Genomic DNA, 14,458 nt, shown 5'->3' with positions numbered 1-14,458 from the left:
ATTTGCTAGCACGTAAGAAGTGGGGACTAAGATAATTAAAAAGAAATAAGTCATGTGTGGAAATCTAAAGCTTGTGAACTAGGACGTGGAAGGCAAATCTAGTAAATGCTTAGAAATCATGACTTCTGCAAGTCTGCAGCATAAGGTGGCTGCAGGTCAGCACTAACTGGCTGACACCTTGCACTATTTTAATTCCCCAGAATAGTTCTATGGCTGTTTTCACCCCCCCCCCCCCCCCCGCCGCCGCCACTATGTGTGCATGCATAATTATGTCTGTGTTTTTAAGCAAGCAGAAAAATAAATGCTTAACCCTTTTTGAATATCCAACCTAGATAATCAAGGGTAGCATGTGGGCAAACAAACAAAGCCAACTCTAGAAGAAGATTCCGCTTTTTTTCTTCACACATAAAGCAACATACGATGGAAAAGCACGTTACTCAGGTGTCATGCAGCATAAGTAGGGTCTGCAGGGCCATGAACACTAGTCCTGCCCCCAGCATTCCCCTATGTGCCAACCACACTTATTTCACCACAAATCTTCCCATATTGAGGGAAAGGTCTGAATGGGGCTTTAAAGTATACGGCTGATACACATTTAGAAGTTTCATTGTGATAAGGAACCCTGATAACCCAGTGCTCCTGCTCTCCGGGAGACTTCTAAGCAAGCTCAGCCAAACACACCTAGAAGACCCCTTCATTGCATGTCTTCATTCAGCAGCTAGTAAGTTATGGAAGTCTCTACCACAATGAAGTTATGAATGACTACTAATCTCAAGGGCTACAGTATATTACTTCTAGCATCAGATGCACTATGTCTCTGAATACCAGTTGTTGGGGATCACAAAGAGTGCTATTGTGCTCATGTCCTCTTTGTGGGCATCCCGCAGGTATCTGGTTGACCACTTCAGGAACAAGACGCTGGACTAGATGAGCATTTGGTCTAATCTAGCAGGGCTTTTCTTATGTTGTGTATGGAGGGGTTGTGCACATTGGAGCCAAGGCTGGATGCACAGACCTTGAGGATGTCAACCGTGTTGCCTTTCCCTATTCAGGCATAATGCCCGAACAGAACCTTAGAGTATGCCTTTAGGTTGCAGACCTATATAATGTAATACAGAAGGCACTGCAATGGCTGATGCTAACTAGGAATTGAATCCAGTGTTTCAGCAGGGTTTGATATTTAAAGCCTCATTAAATGCAAACCATAGTACTTTTTATGGTTAGTTCTAATGTCAACAACTTATAACCATGGTCAAAGTTGGAAGATGCATTTGTACACGAGAGGAAGAGAAGTGATACACAATTTATTTCAAGAACTGGGAGTATTAAATGTTCACTACATTGCCCATGTCACTATTCTTGTTTACTTTTTTTTTCTTTGTTTCAAGCATTCGGTCTCTTACTCTTCAGCCCAAAAGAATCCAAAAAGAAGGAAACCAAACAGTAGCCAAACAATTTAGTAGCACAGCATACACAACAGACCAGCAAAAAAACCTAAAATATTACATGTATTATTATTATTATGCATTACTACATCATCATCAACATCAACCTCAAACACCAGGTAGGTATCTTGACCACCAACATCCCAAATTGCTAATATGTCCTAGACTAGATGTAAACAACAGCCCAAGCTTTCCTATTATGTAGGCACACTGTATATTTAATGACCATAGCAGTGGTCGGAGGCAGAGTTGCTTCTGAGTACCAGTTGCTGGAGACCACTGTAAGGGAGTGTGATCCCACTTGCATGCTTCCCACAGGCATCTGGCTGGCCACTGAGAGAACGGGATGTTGGTCTAGATGAGTCATTGGCCTGATCCATCACATTCTTCTTAGGTCCCTAAAAAGTGTTGCCATTGCCCCTGAAATTGTTGCTGCCCATAGCCATAACTGCCAATGACACTCACACTTGATGAAGTGGTTCAAATGAGTTAGAATTGTTGTTTCTATGAATCATCCTCAATGTGAAAATCATCTTCGAAGAAGCTAACAGAAGAAATTGCAAGTTTCACATTATTGCTCCCTGGTGCATAAAGCTTCTTTGACCAACCATGTGGGAAACTGCTCACTGAATCATAAACCCGGCATGCATAATCCACAAAATGTAATAGTTAGTTAGAAACTCATATAACGAAAGCATGGCTTTCCTGCCAACTTCCCCTAGAGCAGACAAGATAACTATTCTAAAACAGTGGCTGTTGAGAGCACATTATTCTGATGGGAATACTGTTTGCTCGAACTTGTTTACAACTGTCTGCAAAGCCATTCCCTCCACTCTCATTTCCTCTCTGCAGAACCCTTTCAACTCCTTTTGTTTCATTTCGGTTTGCAAATGAAGAGATCTGGAAGTCTGAGCTTTTGCTGGAGTTTTCCGATCACTGTGAAGGCTAAATACACTCCAGGGAGATCTGCACTGAATACAGACTAGAAATGCTCCCAGAAAAACATGAAGTCTTTTGTCTGCGCCAAGCCTAGCCCAATTTGCAAATCATTCAACTAGTAGTAAAAGAACAATTAAAGGTCACATCACTGGGGAAAGTGGGAGGAAATGTAAAACCCAAGTAAGGTGACTTGGCAGGTGGCAGATGACTTGAGTTACATTACTGGAGACAGTCTCAGGGTGCTCTGAACTGATTTCCCATTCTTACTGTTAATATTACAAAGCGGAACTAGAATGTATGACAAAAGACCTACCTCTTGCAACAACAAATACTTTGTTCTCAGCTTTCAAGAGAAAGGGCGAAATGATTTAATAAACACACTTGTCAGGGCAAGGTGACCTCAGAGATCAGCACCAATAAAAACTCAGGATTGTCTGTGCTTGAGCCTATGTAGAAAAGGCCAAGAGTCCATGTACACACACCAGTCTCAGTGTCTTATCCTGGCAGGATATGGCATCACTTAAAAACAAAAAACCGGGGGGGGGGGGGGGGGAGAGACACACATCACATGCAAATATTCATTGTAACCATAAGTAATCGCATAATGTTCGAAACAGAGTGACGAGTGCTTCCTTATTAATAAGCAACATTTGTATTCCTTCCTCCATGAAATGAAAATCAGGCCAATGTACACAGAGCACTCTATTACTTTTTTTGGCACGGCAAATCTCTGACAGCTGCTGAATGTCCCAAGATTTGAAATCAGTTGCCTTAATCCAAATCTAAGAATAATCCCTATCCAATTACACTGAACCTCTAACTTCAATACACTTACACGCTCCAGAAATGAAACAGAGCCAACAATTGTTTCTTTTAAAAAATGAGTTTCCATGCCTAAATGCGCAAAGGTTCTATATTCAAGATAAGAGAATTCTAAATCTAAACCTATATCTTCTGGGACCGGTGGGAAGAACTCTAGTACTTACCCATTTCACCCAAAAATATCACTTTCACATTTGAAAAAAGTAAAAGTGTATTCAGGGTGACAGGGTTGGTGGGGGACGGTGAAGTACAGATACTGAACATGTGAAGTTCAACCATGCTACAGAAGAAACAATTCTCCATCTTCTCCACCAGGAAATCATATTTATAGCACACCATATATTTTTTCAAAAATTGGCTGACAGGTTTGCTTTACCTGAAGGAACAACTGTACATGGGCGATTTGCATTCCTACCAATTAAACAGAAGCAAGCATGTTCACCGAAAGTAAGCAAATGAGATTGTAAACTCCTTGGTATCTGCCTTTTTGTACTTCACTTCTTAGTACAGTGGTACCTCTGGTTACGATCGGGATCCATTCCGGAGCCCCGTTCATAACCTGAAAGGTCCACATCCTGAAGCGCCGCGTCTGCGCATGTGCGTGACATGATTTGGTGCTTCTGTGAATGCGCGTGATGTCATTTTGCACATGCATGGATAGGCAAACTAAGGCACAGGGGCCGTGTCCGGCCCAATCGCCTTCTAAATCCGGCCTGCCGACGGTCCGGGAATCAGTGTGTTTTTACATGACTAGAATGTGTCCTTTTATTTAAAATGCATCTCTGGGTTATTTGTGGGGCATAGGAATTTGTTCATTTCCCCCCCCCCCAAATTATAGTCCGTTCCCCCCCCCCAAAGGTCTGAGGGACAGTGGACTGGCCCCCTGCTGAAAAACTTTGCTGACCCCTGCCCTACAAGTGCTGTGATTCTTGTGGGTATTCCACAAAAGTTGCAGAAGTCCTCCCTACAACTTCACCCAGCCAAGAAGGGGTCATGCATAGCCCTCATCTGTATTCTGACAGGTCTTTGGCCTGATAAGTTTGTTTGTTTATGGCCACTATTAAGTGTTGGAATCTGTTGGCTTGATGGAAAAGAAAGATATAAATTTAGAAAAGAAAGAAGTTATTGGTTTAATTTGTTTTTAGCCACCTTAGGGATTGTGTGTTCAAAAGCCAGGTTATAAATATTTAACACAAACAAAAAATGCCTTATCAGCTAAATCAATAGGCCAAAGCTTGGGAGCTACAAGCTGGGAAATAACAGGGAGTTTAAACTTGGCTTCAGAGTACATGAGATGAAGTCCAGCTACAAAATGGTTTACAAGCAGACTTCAAAGAGATAATAGCAAACAATAAAATTAGTCCATTTTTTGGCATACTAAAAAATGGAATAGTGAAACCAGTTGTGAACAAAAGTTGTCCCCTCCTTAGTCTGAAGAATCTGTATCTTCTTGGGAGTTCCTCAATAGATACACAATGTTGCCGTGTTTAGTCTAATTGTCAAGAAATCCTGTATTCTTTTGGCAGCAGTGGAATGCTTTCTATTAATGATCAGAAAATGTTATGGTATGAGCCTGTCCAAACTGCAGTTTGCAACCAGTAATAAGAGGATGAAAGTGCATTTGTTAAAGGAAATCTCAGGGAGTATATCCTTACAATTTATCTTCAAAACACTCCATACATCCTTTTCATTTCCCAAAGCAAATTAACTTAAAAAAAAGCAGTGCTTGGTCATCTGCATAACATAAGAACAGAAAGCATTTCCTAAAATGTGCTTTAGCCTTACCCATTGGCTAAGGGCTTTCTCTAGGGAGTGACCTGCCTCTAGCCTAAAACCACACTGATGTGGAACACCTGCCATTGTCTAGGGCCTTGGAACACACAGTTCTGTTGTGGTAGATAAATATTACACAGGCATCATTCCCACCCTGCATGGAGGCAACTGGCCAAAACCATAGTTTTAGTGCTAACAGAAGTGAACGCAGCCACAAGGAGGGGATTGGAAGTTTATGCTTCCGTTTGCAGTTAATTGTGGTTACGAACAATGGTCAGTGTTAACTATGCTCTAGGGCCATCGGATGGGAGGACCACATGGGAATGTGGGGAACATATTCCAGTGGCATCATGACAGATGTGGGCAGAGTAAAAATGGGCAGGGCATTGGGTGTGACATCCACCTATGTAGCACAGTCTACCGTTCCTGCTACACAAAACTCAAAGGTATACACAGTAGCGGCCAGAAAGGCAACACGGGTTGGTCTCCTGCCTTGACAACACCACATGGCGCTTCCGGTTATTGAGAAGGGGAAATGCTACAGGATGCTCAACAGTATAATGGAGCAGCGGAAGGGTCAATTCGTTGCTTCACCTACACCATGTTGAACTCCCCACGGTTCAGTAACCAGCAGTGATGCACAACATTTGGAAGCTATAAGAGTAATGCAGCCCCATTAACTCCACCCTACTAGCCGAGGGAGTAGGGAGAGAGAGAGAGAGAGAGAGAGAGATGATAGATAGATAGATAGATGATAGATAGATAGATAGATAGATAGATAGATATAGACAGACACACAGACACACAGACACACACTATCTAGGCAAGCAAGAGGCATTACTGCAGCTCAAAAACACATTCCAGGCAGCCCTGTTTAGGGAAGTTTTTAATATTTAATGCTGTATTGTTTTAACATTTGATTGGGAACCGCCCAGAGTGGCTGGGGAAACTCAGCCAGATGGGTGGGGTACAAATAAATTATATTATTATTATTATTATTATTATTATTATTATTCATGCAAAAGGAAGAGGCAGTGATGTGATGGATGTGGCTTGGGGAGGAGGGCTGGCTTAAGGACAGTTCCAAGGAACAGATACAGGTGCCTGAAGGGCTGCATATGGCTCTACCCAATCCTGGTTTAGAGAAGAAAGCAAACCTCAAACTTTGGCTCGTTTCCCATAGTTAACATGAACCACAGCAGGGCTTAAAGAACGTGGTGATGAAGCTTTCTTAGGGAAGTTGGAACCCACTTACAAAGCAAGATCTGCACAAGTCAGACTACTGTGTTTAAAGTCTCCTCATGTTCAGAAGGCAGGCAGGCAATGACCCATGAGAGGGCCTTCTTGACTGTGGTGCCTTGACTCTTGAATGCACTCCTCAGGAAGGCTCACCCAGCGCAGAGTCTGATGTCTTCACAGCACAAGGAAAGGGCCTTCTTAAAATTTGCACAGCCTTTTAGACACTGAGTTCTACATTGTTTTAATCTGGCTTTTTCCTCCTCTGCTGCTACTATTTTTAGCATTTGTTATGAACCGATAAAGGAACTGATGGCATCTAATGTATTTTTAATATAGAAATAAATACGATGATATTTTACAGAGAGAGATATAGATAAACGGAAGGACAAACGCAGCAAAAATTATGGAAACAATTTGTATACAGCCCAATGCTTACATCTCTTCTCTAGAAAGAATGGCTGAATAATTTTAACTGGAGAGTAAAAGGCTTATTTTGTAGAGGAAGAACAACAAGAAAAAAGAGAGAGCAGAGATTTTGTGGATGTGGTCTGTCATATGCAGTATGACAGTCTGATTTAAAATAAAAACTTTTTTAAAAAAAATCCTCTGACAGGAATTCACTTGCTGTTTGAGTCTGCTGTACCAAACAAGGCTAGCACCACATGCTTCTGGGACTGCTAAAGGGGGAATCCCAATACAGTTGCATACAAATGTGCTGTTCAGCAAGAAGTGATGGAACTTAACATGCTCTGAAGCAGAAGCAGAAACATATCCCCAGTGCAACACAAGACACAACCTGGCTTGCAAGGGTTTTCATTTATAATATTAATAATACAAAAAGTTCAATCCCACAATATCTGAAATCACAAATTTGCTGACATTTGCTTATATATTTATTTAAATTTAGTCTTACTGCAAAGATTCCGAGTGTACTTCTCAAAAAACACAAAATAAAACAGCCAAATAAAGATAATTTCATCGGGTGGTAAGTACCCTGATCAATTTTCAAAAACGGCTGTGTAATTACAGCCCCTTTAAAATAAAATAAAATAAAACAAAACAAAATTCAGTCTAGAAAATTTCCAGAGGGGGGAACTCCACAACTCTCAAAATAATGCTTTGTAAAGTCCCAGTTCAAAACAGTCTTGTTCAGACATAAGATTGTGTACTTTGTCTAACCATGGTTTGCTAGAACAAGAGCAAGGAGCAGGCAAAACCATTCCCTCATCCCCTTGTGTGCCTGGCTTGACAGAAGACTTCCCTGTTTGTTCAAACACAGTTACTTGTGTTGTCTAAACTGGGAAACTCTGGTTTAAGCACTGTTTACAAACCAGGATTTCATAACTACAGTCTGCTTTGCAATCCTGGTTTTTAGGCAGTATTTAATCTACAGGTGTGGGTGAGTTATAATTTCATAAGAATGTAACAACAGACTGCTGGATCAGGCCAATGGCCCATTTGGTCCAGAATCCTATTCTCAAACTGTCCAAGCAGATGCCTGTGGGAAGATCTTTTAAGCAGGACCTAAGTGCCAAACCACCTTCCACACCTGCGATTACCATCAACAGGTATTCAGGTGCATATTACCTCTGACAGTGGAGGTGGAACATGGCCATTGTGTATAGTAGCCACTGATAGTTTTATTCCCTATGAATTTACCTACTCCTTTTTAAAAAGCCATCCACCATTGGTGACCACCACTGCCTCCTGTGGAAGCAAGCTCTGTAGTTTAACTATGTGATACTTTCTTTTATCTGCCCCGAATCTTCGAACATCCATTGGATGTCCACAAATTCTAATAGTTATGAGAAACAGAGAAAAACTTTCCTTCCAAATGTCTGCAGAACAGAATTATAAACATTAAGGCGTTGTGTGTGTGTGTGTGTGTGTGTCCCGCCCAAATAATGTGACTCGGACAAATGAAAATTCAAATTCCACTCTCTTGGTGCTCCAAGATTCATTGACGTGTTTTATGTCAAGAACTATGCCGTTAGTTTCTAAAAATAGCCCACCTTTTAATGCAATGTGGACATTGTGTGTGTGTGTGTGTGTATTCCCTTGTCACTAACAAATCTTTTCTAAAGAAGGTGGAAACCGAGTCATAAATGAGAACATGGAACAGCTGATTCCAGGATATCCTACCCACTGCTGCAGAAAAGGTTAACAACTCCACAAGAGGACAAGCAGTGGAATATTTTGTTTTATTTTTCTTTAGTCTAATTGGCTAAACGCCAATTTAGGCATAATGAACTAAGGAAGAAAAGTTTGGGGCTTTAGCCTTAAACAAAAGGGAACATTTGCCTAGACATGTCCACAAAGCCCTTAAGGTGTAGGTCTAAAATTGTAATGGGGGAGCGAGGTAAATTTATTCCATCCTTCATTTATAAAATTTGTATTCTGCTTCTAATAGATAAAATAACATCTAAGTCCTTTTTTGCATATAATATAATTGGAGGGGTTCCAATACAGATTCAAAGAACAGCCTTCACATCAGACTTTAAAAAAAACTATATAAAAGCAGAGTAAAACTACATACCACAGACAGAACTAAGCAGTGCACACAAAAAATTAATAAAGAACATTAAAAAATTTAGAATCACGGTCTCCAGGAACACTTGTGTCATTTATTGGACAAGGACTTTGACTAGGTAGACCGGATTCAAAATCTACTTGAGTGCCCCTATACCCAGTCCAAAATTTTGGTCACATCAGCCCTCTACTATGAATCCTGTAGCTTTCCTTCCTTTGGTAGTCTCCAAAGCTTGCATTTCAAAACACTCTTACTCTGAATATACCTGAGAGTTTCGACCAGTCTGGTGATATGGGCAGAGGACTGGTAATCAAATGGAAAGCCATATTTGAACGGAAGCGCCCTATTTGAATTCCTGCACAAAGAGCTCACTGGACAAAAGCTTACTCAAGTCTTCACCCTTCAGGTCAACATAGCTTACAGGGCTAAGGGTTTAAAAAAAAAAAAAAAAGCATTCCCTCCCCCCACATCTCCCTTTTGAAACTGCATTGTTATGCCCCAACCACCCATCAGGGGGCATAAAAGAACTTTGTAAGGGTTCCAAACACCTAATCTTCTCCCCACAAACCTTAATAACCAACATTGATTGTACCAGTCAAGCACAAGGGATGCAATGATCACATTTCTCCTGAGCCAATGAAAGAAAACTCCTTCATCACTTATCTAGCTCACACTTGCCCTAGTCATCGAGGTCCTACTTGAAGATGGCAAATGAATTTGCAGTCAAGAACAGGCAAATACAACCTTTATTTCTTTTCGTATTGCTCTTTCCCATTGCCCTACCTAGTGCATGTGTTGCATTGAAACGTAATCTGATTCCCCCACCTTCCAAATTCCTACCATTCCAAACTGCAGAAATAGCTTTCTCTAGGAAAACAACTTCACAATTCTCCCCATTCTGGGGGAAAAAATGCCTACACCCTAGTCTTATCTGCTGAAGTCGCAATAAGGAGCCCTCCTCTTTCTCCTCCTATCCAGGTTTCATGGGGAAAGCATTTGTGAAGTATGCAGGTGCCTGCTTTGATCTTAATTTGTTTACTTATTTAGCTGAACAGACAGGTGGGGGCAACATTTTAACATGCAATCCCAGAACTATCCAAAATCTCAGGTGCTTGGAGAACTATAAAAGTTGGGGTAATTTTTATTTGCCTTTGGGATGATGAGATTCTGAAATGAGCCCTCTTTCCCCCACCCCAAGTTAAAGTGAGAATTCTCATGGATGGTTTTTTAAAAAATAAATAAACAAAAGCATAAGGAGAAGCCTGGTGAACCAGGCCAAAGGTCCACTTAGTCCAGCATCCTGTTCTCACAGTCACAAAGCAGATGTCTTCCCTTATTCACCATTTTTCTTAACTAAACTAAATAATATTTTGCTATGTGAGAAAACGGAAGCAGGTCTCGGTCTCTCTCTCTCTCCCTTACACATGTACGCACACACAAACACACACACACCCCTGCTTCAAATGTCCAAAATCTCTCTTATAGGGTTCTCAGCTTCTTAGGCTAGTGATTCAAATTCATAAGGCAGGTTACGGAAGAAGTGTGCCCCTTCCTTTCCTGGAAAGGGTCCTAGCAACAACCAAATACTTATCAGAAGAATAAACTGTCTGTTACCGCCAAATAGGATCTCGTCAGTATTATGTCTCTGCTGTTTGACATGCCAAATCTGCTTTAACCACGTGCTGTAATTGCATGGTTAGAGATATAAATATTGCATGCACCATATGCTTCATCCGAATCTCTTTATGAAATGCCTGCCTCATGGCTGCTCTAATTTACACCCACTGGCAACGAGCCTCGAGGAGTCAGTAGGTCAGCCGCAGATGGGGCTGCTGCAGCACAGAAGCTCTTGATGTTTACAGTCCTGGTGGAGGTGGAAAGGAATGGCAAAGGGGATGCATAGGAGGAATCATCATAACTGCTCTGGAACTCTCCCCCTTTCATTTGAACAGGGAGATGAGAGCAAGTGCCATTTAACAGCAGGGCTCTGATGAACCAAGGTGCTTCAGACAACGAAATGACAATACTCAAAGAGTATCTCTCAGATTTCCCCACCCCTTTCCTCTGATTGAAATTCTCACCTGCCTTCCTGAACCCTGCTATCAATGTATCTGCAGACTCCAAGGCTACTGATCTCTATCTGAAATGGCAGGGCTGTGTGCTGCAAATGAGCACAATTGACTCTGAGGTGTGAATGACAGTGCCTGGGCCCCAACCATATAGCTATTGCATTCTTCCTGAATCCTGCTGGCTGACAGTGTATACAACCGAGGACAAAGCTCACAATTCATAGAGGCTTTTCGCTCTTAACTGTGCAAGCTGTAAGCAAACAGCCCCGAGGAAATGAGTTACTTACAGCAGATTAAGCAATTTGCCACAGTGTCTCAGTAAATTGCAATTGTAAGCTGTACAATGCTTTTAAATGTTCTGCATGGAATATCCAACCAACACAAACTGCTAGTCCTGTAGCTCCAAGACGAAATGACAACTGCACTGGGGGAAATACAAGGCATATCCCATGTGAGTTGCTTTTGGTTTTAGTTATTAATTTGGGGTGACTCTATGAAACTATGTGCAGACCCATTGGCTGAGCTTCAGAAGTGCTTAAGTGCAAACAAATTTGCTGAGTCTAGTCCTCTGTTTGCAGGTCTTCTGTTTAACAGAGCCTTTCCAAGATTGCCAAATACCCCTTTATTGTAAAATATTTCCCCTTCTTTGTTTCAGTGACTGCTTCAGATTCAAAGAACCCTAATGCTTCCCCAGCCGGGCATAAATAAATGATGCTGTATTTCTATTTGGCCCGCTGCAGATGTAATAATTGTGCAGTGGCAGGAAACCGCGCATCCCCAAAGACCATGGTTTCATATTCTACTTATTCTCAGAATGGTTGGCAGCAATTCCATCATTTTCAGAAAAGACTAAAAGGTACTAAAGAAGAGGGGAGGCAAATGTTTCACTTCTCTACATCCTGCAGAAGTTGGCCCAAGTTAAGCAATCCAAACAGTATGACACAGGGCCAGGCTTTTCCCCTTTCCTTAACAATGGTGGTGGCCTAGTCTCTGGAAATGAAATGGGGACAACAGACTACTGATCCCTCCGTTTCTCTTTGTGAGGAGACCAACTGTGATCATCATGCTGTGCCATGAACTAGCAGGATGACAGGGAAGAGGGAGGAGATCCTGGCGAGGACTGGGACACACCAAAGCAAACAGAGGATAGGGAAGGAAGTACTCACCGGGTGACAGAGCATGGTGAGGGGATGGGGTCAGTGCATAGGAACCAAAACAGAAAGACCCATCACCAGAGCCAGAGGGGCCTCTGGCTCCATGAACACCCTAGGGCTCTGAAGCGTAGGGATGATCTAGGAAGCTGAGGCAAGCAAAGGCCCACAGCCCAGCTTCCCAGCTGTCAGGTAGGACTCACTAGCCCTGGGAGGATGTGTGTGATTCCTCAGCTGGAGTGAGTTTGGAACAGATGAGGGTCACCTGCCTCATCAAGCCCAGATGCCGCAGTCAGCAGGCAAAGTACAAAAGGGAAGCAGAGCTGAGGTGCTGGGTCTGCTCAACTTGCCACGTTGGTTGGACCATTGCTTGGATGTTCCAGGGAACTTTTGGAGACTATTCTTTTGTGGGAATGACTTCCAGGTGCCTTGACCCCTGGATTGGATGCAGAGGTGGGAATCTGGCCTGAGTGGACTTTCGACTTGTTGGCCTGCACACTAGCATCTGCTGTGGGAGTATTCACTCCAGCAAGACTTGCCTCCAGGTATCCCGTGATTCAGGACACTGTGACCTGGAATTGTGTCTGCCAAGAAATAGACAGAACCCATCTTGTTTCTACTCAGGTCAAGCAAACCATTTAATCTATTGCATTTTACGCCAAAGCTTAGAAAGCTACACTGTCCATATCCTGTACTATATCAATCAACAAGAAGAAAATTGTTGCAAAGGGGAAATAAAACACACATGCTCTAAAATACAGATGGGGAGGATCCTTTCAATGAGGGTTTACAACTGGCCTGGCCTGTAGTCTGAGCTAATGCAGTTCACGTGGGTTTAGAGCCCAAAGATTTGTATCTTTCCCCTTGGCTTTTTCACACTTGTGGCACTTTTATTAGTCCTGACCATCACTGGCAAATCACACATTCTGGGTGTAGAGCATCATCCACACTCTGCAGCTTCCACTTCTCAACCTCAAGGTGTGGTGGCTGCTTTCCTTTCCCTCTTTAAATTAAATCACATAGCCAAAGGATATGTGGTAATGACCAAGAAAGTCTGTACTTGCTCAAAAAGAGGTGTTTGGATTGAGGTGCAAAAAAAAGGGGGGGGGAGAATATTGAACACAGCAGTGGGTGCACACAACTGGATCATCAGAGACTAGAAGCCACATACACAGGCTTTTCTCACAGCTACCATACACTCAAGAGGTTGCATGAATCAACCCTACATTAGAAGTCTTCTGCCTAGCAGAAACAACCCATTCCATTTCTGTTCTCAGCTACCCCAATATTTTAAGAGACTTAATGAAAGCATTGGTTTTGTTTGCATGGAGAAAAGTACCAGGTTCAATCCTTGGCACTTTTTAAAAAAGCTGCTCTAGACCTGGAGAGCTGCTGCAAGTCAGAATGGAGACTACTAGACCAGATGAATGAAGAGTCTGATCCTGTATAAGGCAGCTTCCCAGGCACCTACTATCATGGCATAGGGACCGTGTTTGTAAGACCAGCCTTAAAGAACCTATTGGTTGTCACACTTACCTGATCACAGATCAGCTCCCACTTCTTCTCATTGTCGTACTGTCGAAGCAGCCTTGCTTTGTCAGGAGGCAAGTTCATCGCATTCTGGGGAGAAAGAGAAAGCAAACATGGGTGACCACAGCAGGCTTAAGGTTTAGAGAGGTCTGATGTGAACAGGCCATAACAATGTGGTTGCAATTAACGTTAATTGTTTTCCTTTGAATTCTCGGTTAACAGAGTTAATCCACAGCATTCCACAAAAAAGGATGTTGAAACAAGAATTGCCAGGGAAGAGAAGTTGAATCAAACAAGGCACTTTTCCCCTCCTCAAGGGGAATCAATCCAGACTTGGTCAAGATTCAGAGGTTTCTCACGTGAACCAGAACTGGGTAGAAGAGTCGCTGGTGATTCATGGCAATTGTCTCCCCCTCCTCTGCCACATGTGCACACATTAATTGCTGCGGCACTTGTACAACTGTATGGTCCCAGCAGCATAAATAAAGGAGTGTGCAAGGTAGAATGCTATATTCAATGCACATTAAGGCTGTGCAGTTATCTATTTATACTACTTCTTATTATTTATGTTTATATTGCCACCAACATGCTAGGTACATAACTTCCAGAAGAGCAGCCACGTTAACCTATTGCAGCTAACAGACAACTGTTTCTGCACGCACGCACGCACACACGCACACACTGATCCCTCTCTATCTTCCATCCAGACCAGCGAGAAGCATTAGCAAAGTTCTAAGACACATTCCAGCCAATCAAAAACACCCTGAGGTGCGAAGCAGAATCAGTGGGGGGGGGGGGCATGCAGAAAATTCAAGGGTCAGAAAGAGACACCTGAAGTCCCCCACCCTTGATTTAAAGGATACCAAAATAAATCCACAGCACATTTCACAATGAACGGACAGGATCCTTTCCAGGACTTAACTGAATGGAAATTACAATTCTCCCCCCTCCCCCCCCCCC

At 42.5% G+C, this 14,458-nt stretch overlaps 1 protein-coding gene across 1 annotated transcript in view; it reads right to left on the bottom strand.

Annotated features, from left to right (window-relative positions):
- The window catches only part of FMNL2 (formin like 2), a 78,397-nt gene extending 64,784 nt beyond the window's left edge, over window positions 1-13,613 (bottom strand). The window contains exon 1 of the mRNA XM_033165101.1: window positions 13,505-13,613. Coding sequence (XP_033020992.1) covers window positions 13,505-13,582 — 78 coding nt within the window. The 5' untranslated portion in view covers window positions 13,583-13,613. The remainder of the gene's footprint in view (window positions 1-13,504) is intronic.
- Between the last annotated feature and the right edge of the window lie 845 nt (window positions 13,614-14,458).

Source organism: Lacerta agilis, chromosome 1 (genome assembly GCF_009819535.1).
Source record: "Lacerta agilis isolate rLacAgi1 chromosome 1, rLacAgi1.pri, whole genome shotgun sequence".
In the NCBI taxonomy this organism is placed as follows: domain Eukaryota; kingdom Metazoa; phylum Chordata; class Lepidosauria; order Squamata; family Lacertidae; genus Lacerta; species Lacerta agilis.
The sequence above is the reverse complement of the archived record's forward strand: the minus strand, read 5'-3'. Positions and strand labels throughout refer to the sequence as shown.